Below are 17,500 nucleotides of genomic sequence, written 5' to 3'. Positions count from 1 at the left end.
GCAACGGGCTCCCCGCTCCTAGTCACTAAGTAGTGCTCTTCTCATTTCGCCCGCCTGTTTCACTCCCGCGCCGGAGGGAATGGGATTCGAACCCATGATACAATCTTCTTGTATGTCGATTTAGCAAACCAATGCCTTAAGCCACTCAGCCATCCCTCCAAGTTGTTGATCGGAATTTTGAAAAGAGTCAAGTCTTACTTATTTAAGCTGGAATGAAAATCTTCTTCTCTTATGATATTTTATAGAGTTTCGTTTCTTTTATCTATCTCCCCATTCGAACGAGAGAATTGAGTTGATAGCTTCAGTAGTGGTTGCTTGATGGTGTGTAGTGGGATGACCTGGTAGCGATCATATTAGTATGTATATGAGCAGGACTTTCAAGATCTGATATCTTTCAAGAAAGTTGGACCATTTATCACATCAAGGTAACTACGATAGGCAAAAGAAGACTCTTAGGTCGTTGATTCAAATTCTACCTATATTTGCATTCACTTAATGGTCAAACCTACAATGGAATTGACTCTAACATCCGATCCGGCCGGAGGAAAGACTTACTACTACAAGGGCTTGTGCCAACCAACAAGAAGGGGGACGGAGCAAAGACATCTCTTGGCCAGAACCGGACATTGCCCTTTACCATCTCACCACTAGGAGACTGGGACTCGAGGCGTGGTTAAGTATTCCTTCCGCTCTGGAAGTCAATTTATTTCCTATCTTTCGGTTCCAAATCTTTTTTTCTTTTCTTATAAAGAGAGTGTATTGTATGGTCCAGTTGGTGTGGAGAGATGGGTCACTCTTGCATCTCGCGCTGTGGTGATTGGTAGAGGAGCCGAGCGTACGCAAGAATCAAGTGCCTCAGGGCTTCCACTAGGCAATCGGACCACTACATCGAATGAAATAAACTGGTTTCACGCTGCCTGAGGTCAAGTCTTCCCCGCTATTCTAACTCTAAATCCCGGTCGCACCCTTCGCACAACAAATCCACTTTGAGGCGTCGGCTGAACCTTCGATCCTTTAGGAAATGACCAGCAACAGGAGGATGAGATGCCGAGAAATTTTGGTGCTAATCCCAGGACCAATCCCGTTGTTTGGGCCAGCCGAGAAGACAGACAGCGCACTCAGGACTAGGCCCGTATCCAGAACGAATAGAAGGAGGATAATTGCCATTTTTATGCTAACAGGCTGCTCAACTTTTGGAATGAGAACCAAAAGAGACCGATTAATCTCCGCGTACTGTCTCGGATCACTCATGGGAACGGGAGTGGGTGGTCCCTAGGAACGGCGGAAAGGAAGTACTGGTTCAACCAGATACGAGTGACGGAACCGGGGTTGATCAAAGACATGCGCCGAGTGCCAGGAATGACTATAAGCCGATTCGTTGTGGAACTAATGCTTGCATCGGTTTCTTTATCTTGTGGTCGACATTGAAAGATTCCTGTTCTAGGATTGGGCGGTGTCCGTCCACTAATGTAAAGATTGGGCGTGGGAGAGGTTTGACGAAAGAAACTTTCCGGGCGATCATCTTCTGAGCTCTGATCGTAGACCAACCTCATCCGGCGGACAGATTCCTGTTCTGCTGATCCTTCTTCTTCCGGACCTGAATAAGACAGAATGAATCTTTATCTGGGAAGGTGAGAGCTATCTCGAAATCTAATAAATTACCTCCTGGCCCCTGTTAGAAGGTTATCCGCCTTGCTCCAATGCATGTCGAAGGTTTAGCTGGGGAGCACTACGGTATGCTGCATCTATCTCTCTTCGTGGGACTAAGTAGAAGGTTTCGGGTAGAAGGCTTTCCCGTTTATTCTAGGTGGTCCATCCTAACATTTAACCAACGAGGAGAACACTCCACGAATGAAGAGGATAATCTCCTATCCTTTTTTTCGAGTAGTTTTGGCTATCGATCTAGTAATATAGTCAAAGTAATCAAGGTCCGAAACTCAAATAGCAAATCAAATCTTTCGATATAAGGGTCTTAGAGCCTCCCCTATAGATAATCCAATCTAACCCCTTCTGGAAAGCCAGACCATAATATCGAGCTAGCAGCTTAAGAAGCAAAGGGACAGTGGGGTGGTGAAAGTGACAACAGATGCTGCAGCCGCTTCAGAACTGATGCTAAATGACGGACAAAGCTACTCCGCTACGGCATAGGAGAAGAGGCCTACGCACGTTGAAGTAGGTGTCTAGGTGGAAAAGCAGAATCAAAAATAGCCAGTTGTTAGAGTAAGATGAATTCATTACCTTATGGTGCTTACAAGAGCATCAAGAAGAAAGTAGCTTAAGACTATTCCCCTTATAGGTTATAGGCACGCTTACTGCTATGATATTTTAGGGCTTCGGTACGGTAGAGTCTTCCCTATAGCTTTCCTTAGTTAGATGCGGGCTGGAAGGTCAGCTAGTTAATCAATTGTGCCAATCCTTCTTCTCTCTTTGACGACCGATAAAGAAGAAAAGCAAATACCTATTGTGGGATGTAGTACTCAATCTGATATCAGTACTTTCCGGGGGTGCAAAAGCAGATTCTCAAAATGCCATTCCCCTACCTCTTTTAACTGCTGCTGCTATCAGAGGTTTCTGGTACGGAAGCGGATTAGCTGATATGTCTTGTTCCAGTGCAAGCGCTTGTGAGTTCCCTAGGTTACCAATGGGTGAGTGGAGGAACCCCTGGGAAAGCATCTTGATCAGATCTAGACGAATTAGCCAGATAGGCAGACACCCAATGGAAAGATGAGTGCTGTTCAATTATTTGAGTTCAGTCTAATTTTGACCTAACAAGAGCAACGGAATCACGCTCTGTAGGATTTGAACCTACGACATTGGGTTTTGGAGACCCACGTTCTACCGAACTGAACTAAGAGCGCTTTCTTATCACAATTAATAAGACTGTAAAGACGAGGATTCTTTTTTTTTTTTTTATAACCCCAATAAATTTTCCACGCCTATACTATTATATATAATATGAGAAATTGAAAGATTATCTATGTCCAATTTGAATCGATCTCAAATTGATCCCTCCTTACTGCTCAGAGGAGAAAGAATAGGTAGGGATGACAGGAGAAGTCTCAGATGATCCTATCATTTGAGGATTCGAACCTGTGACATTTTGACTCAAAACAAAGGCGCTACCAAGCTGCGCTACATCCCTTTCAATTGGTCTACGGTCTCATTGTAGAGAATCCCTGCCCTCTTTTCCACATCCGAGGAACGCCTCCATCGATATCAAATTTCTCTTGCCATTTTTTCTTTTTGCTTTTTGATTTATATACTCATCATAATCCCGCCCCTCCTACAAACGCTAACTTACTTATGAAAAAAAGGCTGATAAATAATCAGCCCTTTGAATTGAATAAGCTGAGGCTTTCCCGATAAAATGCTTGCATGCGAGAGAGATCCCAATTCCGTCTATCCGGAAAAAAAAAAAAACAAGACCCTGCCGCCAGCTTCCACCCCGACAAAAAAAACAGGCGCCTAGCGCGAAGGTTGCTTTACTAAATATTATAAGGCGCGTTAGCGCTTTAGTTTTCGTAAAGTATTTAGTCACTCAGCCTTTGGGCACTTTAGTGACTCGAGAACTTGTTTCGAGCGCCTAGTAGTCGACTGAAAAGGAGAGGTTGTGAAACAGGAAACTCGACTAAAGGAGAGGTATTGATTACTCGAAGCGTAGCGAGAGGTTTCAATAACTCGAGTGAAACGAGAAGGAGAGAGGGGAGAAAAGTCCAAGATTGCAGTCAGTTTGATAATGATCGAGTGACATTGCTTTTTCGCTCCGAACCAAGGGATCCCTTATATATGATGCAAGATGGATCTTGTTCTATCGTTGATCAGAGATTTCTCTATGAAAAATACGAATCGGAGTTTGAAGAAGGGGAAGGAGAAGCAGTCCTCGACCCGGAACAGATAGAGGAGGATTTATTCAATCACATAGTTTGGGCTCCTAGAATATGGCGCCCTCGGGGCTTTCTATTTGATTGTATCGAAAGGCCTAATGAATTGGGATTTCCCTATTTGGCCGGGTCATTTCGGGGCAAGCGGATCATTTATGATGAAAAGTATGAGCTTCAAGAGAATGATTCGGAGTTCTTGCAGAGCGGAACCATGCAGTACCAGAGACGAGATAGGTCTTCCAAAGAACAAGGCTTTTTTAGAATAAGCCAATTCATTTGGGACCCCGCAGATCCACTCTTTTTCCTATTCAAAGATCAGCCCTTTGTCTCTGTGTTTTCACATCGAGAATTCTTTGCAGATGAAGAGATGTCAAAGGGGCTTCTTACTTCCCAAACAGATCCTCCTACATCTATATATAAACGCTGGTTTATCAAGAATACGCAAGAAAAGCACTTCGAATTGTTGATTCAGCGCCAGAGATGGCTTAGAACCAATAGTTCATTATCTAATGGATTTTTCCGTTCTAATACTCTATCCGAGAGTTATCAGTATTTATCAAATCTGTTCCTATCTAACGGAACGCTAGTGGATCGAATGACAAAGACATTGTTGAAAAAAAGATGGCTTTTTCCGGATGAAATGAAAATAGGATTCATGTAATGTAACAGGAGAAAGGTTTCCCATTACTTAGCCGGAAAGATATGTGTCCATGAAATAGGGATTAAGTGGAACGGAATTGACTGGGTGGTAGAGTTGTAGAAACACCTGTTTCTTCCACTTAGCTCCATGGAACAATATGCTACGACGGAAACATGGAAGAATTGAAATCTTAGATCAAAACACTATGTATGGGTGGTACGAACTGCCTAAACAAGAATTCTTGAACAGCGAACAACCAGAGCTATTACTCACTACATCAAAAAAATTTCCATTAATGAAGGATGGAAATCCATTGGAAAATCAAAAATACGCATGTCGGATGAAATTGTTGTTGCTATCTGTTCCAATAACGAATCAACTGAATAACTAAATAAAATAGATAGACCTTTCTCTTCGTCTCAGGTCGATAGATCTTCTCAATTGGAAGATCCCCTATATGGATAATACACATTCCAGTTGACCGAGCCTAATTCTAATTGTTTTGTTCCGAAGTAAAGATATCCACGGAGTGGTTTGCCCTATTCAGATATTCACGACCAAGAAGTACTGGATTCTGTTTAGGATAGGTCCTGAAAGGAGAAGGAAGGCTGGAATGCCGCCAGGCGTCTATTATTGAATTCACCCGACCCGATAGTACCAATTTTGGTAACGTCCATCCAGTGCCAAAGTCACTGAATGGGTAAGTCACCAATCCCTAAAACGGACTATGTACTTTATCTGCTGGGTTACGGGGGCATTTTACCAGAGGTTTAGATTGTATCAATCTACCCTTGTGTGATTCCTGTTGAATCATATACTGCGGGGCGCAGGGCGGACGATTTCAAAGCGGACTCCCCTTCCCCATTCATTAGATAGAGAAGATCGCCAAGATTTCGCGATCCGCTGCCGAACTTATTCCATTTCAATATTATGCCTTGAAGAGGACTCGAACCTCCACGCTTTTTAGCACGAGATTTTGAGTCTCGCGTGTCTACCATTTCACCACCAAGGCGTTCATCGGAGTGAATCTTATTCCATAAATATGATATCTATCTAGTATGGCCAATTGGACTGAATGTGGTATGGCAGCAGTAGCAAAGGGGCACATTAATTAGTAAGGCAAGCTGTAAGAATAGCACTCGGAAATCTCTCTAAAACCAAAGCCCGGGAGACAATAGACTGAGTGACTGTGGTCAAGTAGCTGTTAGTAAGAAGCTCCGGTTCACAAAAGGAAAGAGTCACTGACCGAGTGCAGTGGTAATACCGACAGAGAGAGCTCCCAACGGAAAGAGGTCCCTAATAGGAGAGAAAAAAATTCCAAAGGTATGAAATGACTCGATAAGAGGTCCTTTGGAAGAATGCGGAAGCACCACCAATGGCCAGGCACAAGGCTACGTCTGGCACTCTTGCAAGTAGGGAGTCCTATGCCTTTTTATATAAACAGATAAAAGCTCGAGAAGATCTTTCCTCATGTGGATTCAAAAAGCAAGGATCTGTCAATGGATTTGCCTTGAAAACAAAGTCGTATTTGAGTTGGGAAGTTATAGGAAAAAGGTTTGCCTACGGAGAAGACTTAATCAATTCACTTCGTGGATAAACTTCATGGTGTTATTCTTTTGGAATTTCCGGTGGGAAAGACCAGGGGAAGCATTGACACTATGGAAAGAATCTATCTCTGGCAAGGGCAAAAGCGATAGGCCAGATTAACGAGGAAAGGGGACTGGTTCAACCTCAGGAATGAGCAAGCAAGTCCAGATTTGTTGTACGAAGTCACTGTCTTTATCCGATCCGATAAGATAGATCTGATGCATATATAGTAAAGAAAAGCTCTTCCGCAAGCCATTTGGGAAATTCCTAACTTTGAACGAAAGAATAGTAAGCTTCTTTCCTTGCTACTTGAAAGAATGCCTTGGCACACTCATACTAGAGAAGTCAAAGAAAGAACTCGGGTCTAAGCTCTCAACTTCAAGGAAGGCGTTCCTCGAGAGCAGAAATGTCATCTACCTTTCCAACGGAATCTTTGACCGACTAACGTGAGTTCTAGGAAAAGAGAGAGACTTTAAGCTAAAGAAACCACTTTTTTTTACCTAGACATTCTTCTAAGAGTTCAGGGCTAATAGGCCCAGTCTGATAGTTATTGGCTGAGAACATAGAGCGGGGAAAGTTCTGACTTTGTGGTTCCCTAAGAGCAGTTACCTCCTGTCCCGGAAAAGCCTAACCTGTCTAGCCGGAAAATGCCTCCTTTTTATTACCTCCAATAGATAAGTTCTAACACTGCAAGGTGTTATTCTGGGAGTGTTGCATGCCCAATAGAAATCTTTCTTAGACTTTACCCCTTACAGAGAGAATAATACAAACTTGAATACCCGAAACTCCAACGGAAGAACTCCGGCAAAGACTTCCACTATGAGCTCGATTGTTCCGCTTAGGGCCCGTAGGAATCTGAAGCCTTAGACTTCTTACACCGGGACAAATGAAACTACTATATCCGGAAAACTTCTACTCTGTCACTGTTTCCCGCGGCTTTTCAATGGAATTACAGCGAAGTCGAGCATGGACAGAGGGTGGCTCCTTTTCGTCGAAAGCTTTGAAGCAGTAGCCACTCTCTGCGCATGTTCAATAAGATAGCAGCTCGATCGAAAGATATATCTCCGATCACTTTTTTTAAGCGAGCACCCTGCACACTGGATCGTAGGCAGCTGTGGCCGACCTGTAGGTCTTTTGTTCGGATTCTGATGTTAGAGAGACTCAGGGTTCCTCAGCTTCGCTGAAGAAGCTAGGTTCCTCCTGTGACAGGCTTATTTCTCTTATGGTAGGGCAGTAGCAAGAAGCCTCCATAGGGGTGCGACTCTATGACTACTCAATCGATTAGCATAAACTAAAGGAAGAGGTGGGATTTCAAGGGTTGAGGAATTCAGTGAAGTTTCCCAATCTACAATCCTAGCCTCCCTAGCAGGTAACCATTCTCTACTCACTTCTTAGGGCACTTGGTATAAAAACCCCTCTCCTTGCAGTCGAGTGACTTCGCCCCACTCGGGGAAGGAATCGAAAGATAGTGAATGACAAAACAAGTGAGGGTAGTGAGACTTCAAATCTTCGAGTAGAATCGGTTTGTTTGCAAATCCCCAAGCTGTGGCACTGATGACTTTGTTACCTTTTCCCGATTCTTTGAATATTGATTATGCCTTTTTCCTTTCCATCTCCCTTTCCTTTCCAAAAATGATTGATTTGCAATTGGGTAGTAAAAGTGACTTGTTTCCAAAGATAGGGAGGGATAGGGGTCGCAAGGAATAAGTCGTTTTCTCAGGATCAGGTCCCTTCCCCCTTTATTTTCAGAAGTGTAGTACCTGTCTAATGCGGTAACTGATCTCATATCTCACATCTCGATCTCTCTCAATGGAAGCTATCTTGCTCAGTTTAGGGCGTAGGTAGGGGTATGCACTCATTGCTGCTCTCCGACCTTAACTTAAAAGAGAAGGTAGCTCAAGCAGAATCCGAATCGGCTAGCTCTCATTTATTATATGGTGGAAAACAGCCTGTAAGGAGGAACAGAGTTGGCTTCTCCCGTTGGTCAAGCAGGCTTCGCTCCTTGTGATTCATCTCGCGTCCTATGTACACACGTACTTGTCTCGTTTCGAGTGCTAGGACCAAAGAAATCCGAAGAATTCTACCAATAAGATCTTAACCAGCCATTGAGTAGTAGCTTTTGTTTATTCAACGGATCGACCAGAGAGGCCATTCTGCAACCTGAAAAGCCTTATTTGATTCTTTCTACCTATTCTATGCGTGCGTCTCGATAATCTTTTAGAAGAGCTTCCATGCCCCATCTTAGGTCCCAATTCAACTGCACCCGCTATAGCATTTCAAATAAGTGGTTATTGAGTTCACGGAACACAAACAGAATCTTGAATTTCGTATAGAAAGAAAAGATTCACTTCTATTCTCGGAGCTGAGGTATATGAAGAATGGCTTTTTTTTTTTTTGTCCCTTTCGTCTAGTGGTTCGGACATCGTCTTTTCATGTCGAAGACACGGGTTCGATTCCCGTAGGGGATATCTACTCATTCTCGGCCGCTTTCAGTTAGTGTTCATTGATCGGGTGGATCTATATGCTTCGGGGAGTGAGACGAGGTGTAGCGCAGTCTGGTCAGCGCATCTGTTTTGGGTACAGAGGGCCATAGGTTCGAATCCTGTCACCTTGATGTCTTTTTTTTCGCTATGCCGCTCCGCCCGCCACAGCATATATATATAAAAAAGGGGAAGAAAGAACAACCGTTTGACTTTGGCACATGAGGTGGCGGGTTTGGCTAGGTAACATAATGGCAATGTATCGGACTGCAAATCCTGGAATGACGGTTCGACCCCGTCCTTGGCCTCGCTTTCAGTCGAGTTGCTAAAGCACCTCTCTAGACAAGTGCTCGAGTCACTCCGAGGAACGCCTTTTCAGTCGAGTTGCTAAAGCACCTCTCCTTGCAGTCGAGGTGCTAAAGCACCTCTCCTTTGCTGTTCGAGTAAACAAGAAATGCTCGAGTTACTAAACACCCCTAGGGGAGCCCTCTCTGATAAGGAAAAAAAACGAAAAAATCTCAAATTTATGAAAAATCGACTCCAATGGCTGTTACCCCTGCTCGGTAGTTTGATCGGTTTCGTTTTCAGACGTTTTCTAGAATCAGAAGGAAGCGCTATTCTGACCACTACGTGCGTTTCATTCTTCGCGCTAGTGAGCTTCTCCTTTGTTTTAGTCACTTTCGTTTGAAAGGACCACTGAGGGGGATTCTCAATCTCTTCTTACTCTTTTCCGCTGGGTTCGTGGGATCTTTCATACGGATTGAAGTCATCCACCTACTGGGTGGTCAGGCTTTGCCCCTCCTGTTGGGACCTTTTGTTTGGAAGGCCGTAGTAGGGGAAGCACTTCCTTCTACGGCCCTAACGGGGCGGGAGAGCTCCTCCACGTGGGAGGAGGATCCGTTTGAACTGGACGTTCTCGAGGAATCATTCTCGGACTCCCCCGGCAGGGGAGTCCCAGACGGAAGAGAGTGAACCCTCGGTCAATCGACGTAGTCTCGAGGCACCCCAAACGGAAGAGGGGTGAACCCTCGGTAAATCGGCGGGGTCCCCAGGAAGCTGGGCCTGCGCTTCCAGCTAATCCAGTCCCTTCCGGGGGGGACGAAGCTGGGCCATCTGTCTCCTATCCCTACAGAAGGGATGAAATGATTGGGGGGGATAGCGTGGAGGCGATAGAACGCCGCCTTCTGGCTCGATTTGCTTATCCCTTATACTCGGACATCCAATTAGCCCACATTCAAGCCGAAGACCTCTTCGAGGTCAAGGTAGAGATTGTGAAGGTAATGGCTGGCCTTGATCCAACGGGGGATTGGATGGGGCGGGGAGCTCGGGCCCTCGACAATCCCCGTACCGCCACGGGAGAGCACTCCGTGAAGCAGTTATACCACCTGTTAAGTGCTCTAAATGAGCGCGGTAAAGAGGCCCCAGAATTTCAGGAACTCAAAAATAGAGTGTTCCTCAAGAAAGGCGGCCCTGGGGGGGACTCTATCGCATAAGTAAGCAAGCTACCTTTCGGGATGGGCTTTTGCTTCTTTCTTTATTTTTCGATATGCCGCTTCTTCGCCAGCAAGGAGCGAGAAAACAAAGTGGGCTGTAATGATGTCAGAATTTGCACCAATTTCTATCTATTTAGTGATTAGTCTGCTAGTTTCTTTGATCCTACTCGGTGTTCCTTTTCCATTTGCTTCCAATAGTTCTACCTACCCAGAAAAATTGTCGGCCTACGAATGTGGTTTCGATCCTTCCGGTGATGCCAGAAGTCGTTTCGATATACGATTTTATCTTGTTTCAATTTTATTTTTAATCCCTGATCTGGAAGTCACCTTTTTCTTTCCTTGGGCAGTACCTCCCAACAAGATTGATCTGTTTGGATTTTGGTCCATGATGGCCTTTTTATTTATTTTGACGATTGGATTTCTCTATGAATGGAAAAGGGGTGCTTCGGATCGGGAGTAAAGTGATAGGGCAAAAAATGGGGGGGGAAAAAGAAAGGAAAGAGAATAATGCCTACGTTGAATCAATTGATTCGTCATGGTAGAGAAGAAAAACGGCGCACGGACCGTACTCGAGCTTTGGATAAATGTCCCCAGAAGCTAGGAGCATGCCCGCGTGTTTCAACGAGAACACCGAAAAAACCGAATTCCGCTCCACGTAAGATAGCCAAAGTACGGTTGAGCAATCGACATGATATATTTGCTCACATTCCGGGCGAAGGTCATAATTCGCAGGAACATTCGCAGGTGTTAATAAGAGGAGGTAGAGTGAAAGATTCGCCAGGTGTAAAATCCCATTGTATTCGAGGAGTAAAGGATTTGATGGGAATTCCGGGTCGAAGAAGCGGCAGATCCAAATATGGTGCAGAAAAACCCAAATCGATATGAATGGAAGATGCCTCTGGAACTAGTCTATCGGTCAGTCGATGGAACAATCACAACGTTACGCCCCAAAATCAAACTATATGGAGCCGTTACGAATGACCATAATGGAGTCTACTACACACTAGCCAAGAAAGAGTGTATTTGACTCACTTCGCCCGTTGATGATCCAATTCCATCCATTCATTCATTCATTATTATTATACGAAATATCACTTTTTCAGGCTAGTTTGTTCCGAGTAGGCATTCCATCCCGACGAGGTATTGTTAGCTAGGAGACGGGGATTCCTTATCTGTCTGTCAAGTAGAGTTCCCCTTCTCCGTCTGCAAGGTTTGTTTGTTCCTTGATGTGTTAGTTAGCAAGCGAAGCGATCTTCCTAAGTAAGCAAGCTGTAGTGAGCGAGTGCCTACCGCGTTGTGCGTATGCATCTACTGAGGTAAGGCACGATTGAGCGGCTAAGGGTTGCTGCTAGCGCATTCTAAAGAGTATTCCTTCTCTTTGTTCGGAGTAGCTTGATGAGAATAGGCTGCTAGCGAAGCGTCCTTATGCGAGCAAGCTGTAGAGAAGGAGTGGCTGTCGGGGGCAGTTACGACTGATCGGCTAGCTGTCTTGTTGCTAGAGCGCAGTAAAGAATACCTCTCCTGCCGGAATCATAAACTCCAGGTTCTTCGGCTGTTTCAGGAGCTGCAGAAAGGGATGCTTTAGCTGTTGAGGCGAAGAAGGGAATTGAGGTAAGGCTGGCATAAGAGAATGGAGTTACTGAGCTTACTGAGCTAATGGCCTAGAAGTAAGTGGAGTTAAGACAGCTCGTAACAGTATCGGAATACAATAGAATCCCTTCTTTACTTACCTATAGGCGAGTGACCACTGAACGATAAGAACAAAGCCACTTTCAGCTATAACCGGAGTGAAATGAGTTCTATAGGCCTTAGCCGGAACACTTTCTAACTAACTGTTAGCCAGTGAAGTGATTGCTGGGAGTGATCACGAACGAAGGATGAATAGAGGCGTAGTCTATAGCCGGCATAAGCTGTAACAGGAGTTCGAGTTTGAGTTACTCCAAGAACTACAGGGAATGCCATAGTAGAGCTAAAGCCAATAGCCGTAGCAGTGAAAGCTGTCTATCATAAGGTAGGAAAGGTCCTCTTGCTCTAGCAGTCAACGAATCGGAATCGGAAAGGGACGATCTTGTTACTGGTTCAATACCAGAAAGGGAATAAGTTGAGGAATCTACATATGAAATAGTTCCAATATCGGCACAAAGATAAGGCGTTTCTCGGCAGGAAATGGTGTAACATCAGAGTGAATAGTTTCTGTAGCTGGTAACTCATTCACCTCTCCTTTCAGTCGAGTCACTCCGTGCCTCTCCAGCTTCTCCGAGCTATCTATCTCAAATTCATTTACTTGACTTACGAAGCCAGTCTCCTCTATAAGACTTTCATTCCCTAGACCTCGTAGGCTGATGATTGCCTTGATTGGCCAACAGTATCAGTTCAATCTGGCATTTCATCCTTGGCCTTGGTAAGGGTGTACACTATCAATGAACCAGTAGTTGCATTTACAGCAGAAGATAGATGGCATACTTCAAAAGCGGGAGTAGAAGCAATTGTATTTTATGCTACTAGGGCGGCTACTGAATCAATTGATGGAGTTATATGGGAATCAAAAATCCTCCTTAGAAGTGAAGGGCTTCCCCGCGGTTATGAGAATTTCTGGACCGCTTTCACTTTCTGTTCAGCATTTTAGGTATCTATAGACTTTCCTTCTCTGAGGAAGATCTACTTCTAATGATGTAAGTGGTTGATACCAGGGACAGTGGAAGTGGAAATGCGATCCCGGGGCATTTGAGTGTCTAAGGGCTGTTGGAAATCTGAAGCTATGACGGTAGGGGATAACGGCTAGTTGTGCGTACTAGGTACCTAAAGCGCTTGGGGCAAGCCTTCTAACATAATAATAGAAGTTCCCGGGTCTACTGAATCATTTACAAAGTCGACAGTTGAATTAGACAGGAAAAGAACCATCTGAAGCTGTTTCGGCTCTAAATGAAAGAGTAGGACTTTCTCTAGTAGCTTCAAGCATTCCAGTCGAGTTACTAAAGTACCTCAAATCACTTGCTTGGAGAGTTCCCAGCGAAGAGTTTTTCCTTTAATCAGCAGGTCTTGTCAGAGACTTTCTTTAGATGACATTTCTCTCACTACCAATAGTCTCCGCTTCAAAGAAAAGCTTTGAAGGGCTTACCTGCTTTCTGTTCGAGAGTAGGAATCGACTCTAAGAGCAGAGTCCGCGGCAAACTAGAAGAGTGAAAACTAGAAGATTAAGATGGAACAAGTCTTTCTGAAGGCCTGACCTATCAATAAATAGGCTTTTTTTTCAGAGTGGGATATGGAAACTTTTCCTCTGTCTATTAGACAAAGCGGAATCCAATACGAATTAAGTGAAAATGATGGCCAATTGAATCAATAGTGACATCCACGCACATAGAATAGAAAGCATGGACTAAGAAGGTCTGCAAGCCTTCTTACTCTGCTTCTCAACATTAGCACGACTACTCCCACTACACAATACAACGGGTAGAGCCTTTCCAACATAAGCACTTATACCACCGGGCTCACCTACACCCCTTGAGGTGATTCAAGTCGACTTACGACTCTTCAATCTATCCGATACCTTCGTATCGTCAGATGAAGTACGCGACCACCATTCCCGAGGACCAGGGAATGCCGGTGCTTTTGTGGATCTGAACCTACATGATAGATCGGTTTCGGGGGATGCTCATTCAGGGGATGAGAGTCCTTTCCTCGAATTCATAGCTCATTGGGATTCGAACCCAACCACATACATATTTGACTGGAGTGAGACGATCCTTCTTTTTTCCTTTCGATAAGAAAAGCTAGGAGTGAGACCAAAGCAGCTTGTCTGCAACAAATAGACTCAGAAGTGAGTGATCCATACCTTGACTGAAAAGCTACCAATTAGGTCAGTAGCTGGCCGAGTCGCTGATAGACCAAATAAGCACAGTAGCAGTTTAGAGCCGAAGGAGCTCTATTTGGGATTCTATAGCCTACGCGCTTGCCTTTACTTTAGGGGATCGAAGTTGGATGAATCTCCAGTGGTTCCTTCCATCGGCGTCATCGAACCACGTTAGCAATCCAGAATAACTGGAAGCTCGAAACGACCGGTCAAAGGAATTGATCCGTTTAGTTCTGTTCTTCTCCTAGTTTTATAGCACACCCATGTAGAGGGTTTCCTACGACATTCCACTTGCGGAATGGAATAAAGGTTGGTGCTAGTCTAAAAGACGAATCCGAACAGAATCCCCTTAGTAAGAGGCGTTCCTCTCAGTCGAGAGACTGGCGTTCCTCGAGAACCAGACAGACTAGCTATCTATCGATTGTAAATGGTATGCGGATACAGGTCGAAGAAGATGAACTATGAGTTGACTGCGTTAATTAGCTGCCTGCTTCTTGCTTTCGTCCGGTAAGGATTTCCCGCTTTGCCCTATGGACACTAAGGTTAGATACATCAAAGTTTGAATGCCTGTATAGCTAAGAAATCTGCACTCTGAAACAAAGTTTTTGATGAATGAAACTTTCAGGGAAGGGTAAGAAGATGCTAGAGTAGTTCCGAAGGCTTCTATTCTAATAGGGCTGCTTTCTCTTTCTCCCGTTGAGTTGGGCTACCAGTTGTAGAGAACGTAGGACTTCCCGGTAAGCGTATCCCCGAAGTGTAGCGCAGGGCTGTCCGAGTGATTAGATTTCTAATTGAATCAAAGCGTCGGCTAAGTCAACGGTGCAGCTAAAGCAGTGATGTCAGTCTTTCATTCCTCTGTTTGTTTATGCGGAATGGGAAGATGCTGCTAGAAGTCTCGTTAGGCCTTTGCTAGTTCCTCTTCTTGTTTGGTTTGTTGTTCCAGCGAGCGTGGAGAGTGGCTCGTACTCCTGCGTTTGTAGCTCCTGTCAGTCTAGAATATCTCTTCTCTTCGTTTGAGCTATCCTCCTGTTGTGAATCTCTATCCCTGCGGTGTATGGATTCCTCTGTAAGTGCTGCTTCCTATCTGCCATTACCTGTATTCTATCGATAGGAATGGTTGTGGTATGAGTTAGTGTGCGTAGCTGCCTTGTTTCTGTGTATGCACAGCAGTTGTTTCTGTGTGAAGCATGTATGGAGGTAGTGAGGAACGGCCTGCGAACTACCGTAGCTAAGCGGCACTAGTTCCTGTTGCTTGCAGCTTCAGTATAATTCATATCCCTTGTTGGTATGTGAGTAAGTTGTTGCATGAATGGTCAGGTAGGTAAGCATAGCAGTATTCCTGTTTATGCATGTATCCCTGCGGGTTGTCTTCCCTATTGAATGAGGGAAGTGAGCTGGTTAATCGCAGCTTGCTTCTGGAGTGGTCCCTAGGCGGGTGTAGCTATTGTTGCTTGTAGCTGCTTAGATCCCTTGATTTAGGCTTCGATCCCCACTTTTCAGGCATCTGCTTCAGGAAAGGCAGTTGACTTGGTCGAATCCCGATTACGATCAAAAGGAAAATCTTGACTTGCAGTGGAATAACGGCTTTGCGGAGGAAGACCATCGAAGGCTGTTGCTGGGAGAGGTCCATTAGTCCGGGTCGATTGCTTCCATCCTCAATTGCTTCTTTTGAAGGTTACATGCCTGCTGTTGAAAGCCTGGGACGAGACAGAGTTAGTAGGCTTTGATCCTGCGGTTGAAGGTGATATACCAACAACATGAGCTAGCATGGTTTCGAGTGCGATAACATGGGATATGGATATGTTTTCTTCGATGCCTAGGCAGGCTGGGATTGGAACTGTTCGTGATTAGACCTTCTATATGACTGAACTTCCCCGCAACAAGATAGAAAGAAGAGTCTGATTCGGAGAAAGATTAAGATCGTCAGTGATCTACGGATAGCTACCGACGTGAGAGGCCTAGAGTGAAGCTCTGGCAGAGTGGCTCCCTTGTTAAGTGTAGGGCCCCTTGGCTTTGGACAACTCACCAAGCCATAGAGACTAAAGAAAGAGCTAAATCAGTCCTTGCTGCAACTGAAGGAACGAAAGAAATCTACTTCCGAACTGAGCGCTAAAGGTACATACGGAGAGACCTACGATTTCCATTCTGTTTAGGCTATGAAAACCTCCCCGGATGAAGGAATGTAATACATTGAAGACTTCGAACTGCTTACGTAATGGAAAAAGGGGCTAGATGGCTTACGGGATATAGGGTTTTGAGGAGTTCCTCTGACTCACTTTTTGACAGAATCAAGGTCCTATCATTTTCTTCTTTTCTGAGTGAAATCAAAGCAAGACCATAAAGGGAAGAAGGTTGGTTACCTGCTATACTAAGAGTAAGCGAGCTAACGAGGCCTAATCCTGGGTTCACGGCATTCCATTCCTACCTATTCCATTTCGAGGGGTAGCAGTAGATCCTGTCGATTCAAAACCTTGTTCGAACTCTCTTTGGCATCTCACAAATGTTTCAAAATATATAGTACAGATTGGATCCTGAGCTCAAGCTAAAACTACCTACAAGAGAATCCATACTGAATCTATTATCATAGATCTTGCTTTCGTCGGATACGTCTCTTTCTCCCCAATTTGGATGGATCCTCTCATTCTAATTCATCGCTACTAACTAGAAGAAGTTCCTGGACTAAGAAGAGCTCCCCTTTCTAGGGAGATGTGGACGAAGGCTACTTGAGCTCATTCTCACATTTCGGGGTAAGAGGCTAGGCTAGGAATAGGGTACAGAGGCGTAGGGGGAATGAAAGAATTTGCTTAGTCATAATAGTGCTTTCAAAGTGAAAGGAGATAAAGTAATGAATTCCTCTGCTTGCAAGCTACCTATGATTTTCTTCGTCACCAACCATTTCCGCTGGCTCAAGCATAGCATCTTTTCCCCAAGCCCATTTCCTCCAGGATCGGTAGGCCCATCCACCTCACTATTATATTATCCAACCTATCGCTTATTCAATTCTAAAGATCGATTTCCTGCTTCTGCAAAGGGCGGAAAAGTCTCATCTGCTCTCTTCGGTTAAGGTGTCCACGATACGAATACCTATTTCCTCTAAATATCTATTTACCTTTCCCAGTCTTTTGTGCTGTAACAGCAGTCGCATCTGGAATATAGAATCTAGCTCTTAGCTGGTCTAGTCCAACCCCTCTTCTGTCTGATGACAATCGGGAATACCTTGCTAGCGAAGTAAGCAATAAAAGGGATGCCATTAGTTTGATTCAAAGGCATATCTATAGGATAGCCTCTGTTTCCGACGGCAGTTTAGGAAACTGGAATTCCTTTAGTAAGATAGCTCATGAATGAAGCTTTCAAACCACTTCCTAATTTCAGGAGTTTAGGAGTACATATGAGTTCATGAGTGCATGAGTCAATGTGCCCGCTGTGGTGTATGAGCAAGTGATCTGATCCTATGCGCCTTTCTCCTGGTTATCCCATTCCTTGGCTTACATGGGAAAGACTAACCTCCCATTCTGACTTTCCTTCCCCTTTCCTCGATTGAAGATTGTTTCATCACAAAGTCTGACCCC

General features: G+C 44.6%; 5 protein-coding genes and 3 non-coding genes across 8 annotated transcripts; 5 read left to right on the top strand and 3 right to left on the bottom strand.

The window, feature by feature from the left end:
• Nucleotides 1-923: 923 nt before the first annotated feature.
• On the bottom strand, nt 924-1,251 carry LOC132043603 (uncharacterized). Its single transcript, XM_059434078.1, is given in 2 exon segments — nt 924-1,071; nt 1,073-1,251. Coding segments are annotated over 2 exon segments (327 nt in total).
• Nucleotides 1,252-2,784: 1,533 nt separating this feature from the next.
• TRNAW-CCA (transfer RNA tryptophan (anticodon CCA)) lies at nt 2,785-2,858 on the bottom strand. The gene has a single exon. It is a non-coding gene; the product is annotated as a tRNA-Trp (tRNA).
• Nucleotides 2,859-3,786: 928 nt separating this feature from the next.
• On the top strand, nt 3,787-4,542 carry LOC132043587 (protein Ycf2-like). The gene has a single exon (XM_059434063.1). It carries the CDS (start codon nt 3,787-3,789, stop codon nt 4,540-4,542), a length of 756 nt encoding a protein of 251 aa, XP_059290046.1.
• A 910-nt stretch (nt 4,543-5,452) lies between these two features.
• Nucleotides 5,453-5,533, bottom strand: TRNAL-CAA (transfer RNA leucine (anticodon CAA)). The gene has a single exon. It is a non-coding gene; the product is annotated as a tRNA-Leu (tRNA).
• Nucleotides 5,534-8,647: 3,114 nt separating this feature from the next.
• On the top strand, nt 8,648-8,722 carry TRNAP-UGG (transfer RNA proline (anticodon UGG)). The gene has a single exon. It is a non-coding gene; the product is annotated as a tRNA-Pro (tRNA).
• Nucleotides 8,723-9,114: 392 nt separating this feature from the next.
• Nucleotides 9,115-10,081, top strand: LOC132043605 (uncharacterized mitochondrial protein AtMg00670). Its single transcript, XM_059434080.1, is given in 4 exon segments — nt 9,115-9,253; nt 9,256-9,524; nt 9,526-9,606; nt 9,608-10,081. Coding segments are annotated over 4 exon segments (963 nt in total).
• Nucleotides 10,082-10,181: 100 nt separating this feature from the next.
• On the top strand, nt 10,182-10,541 carry LOC132043606 (NADH-ubiquinone oxidoreductase chain 3). The gene has a single exon (XM_059434081.1). It carries the CDS (start codon nt 10,182-10,184, stop codon nt 10,539-10,541), a length of 360 nt encoding a protein of 119 aa, XP_059290064.1.
• A 47-nt stretch (nt 10,542-10,588) lies between these two features.
• Nucleotides 10,589-10,966, top strand: LOC132043607 (small ribosomal subunit protein uS12m). The gene has a single exon (XM_059434082.1). It carries the CDS (start codon nt 10,589-10,591, stop codon nt 10,964-10,966), a length of 378 nt encoding a protein of 125 aa, XP_059290065.1.
• The last annotated feature ends 6,534 nt before the right edge of the window (nt 10,967-17,500 follow it).

The sequence above is a fragment of the Lycium ferocissimum genome, unplaced genomic scaffold, assembly GCF_029784015.1.
Source record: "Lycium ferocissimum isolate CSIRO_LF1 unplaced genomic scaffold, AGI_CSIRO_Lferr_CH_V1 ctg2594, whole genome shotgun sequence".
Classification (NCBI taxonomy): Eukaryota; Viridiplantae; Streptophyta; class Magnoliopsida; order Solanales; family Solanaceae; genus Lycium; species Lycium ferocissimum.
The sequence above is the reverse complement of the archived record's forward strand: the minus strand, read 5'-3'. Positions and strand labels throughout refer to the sequence as shown.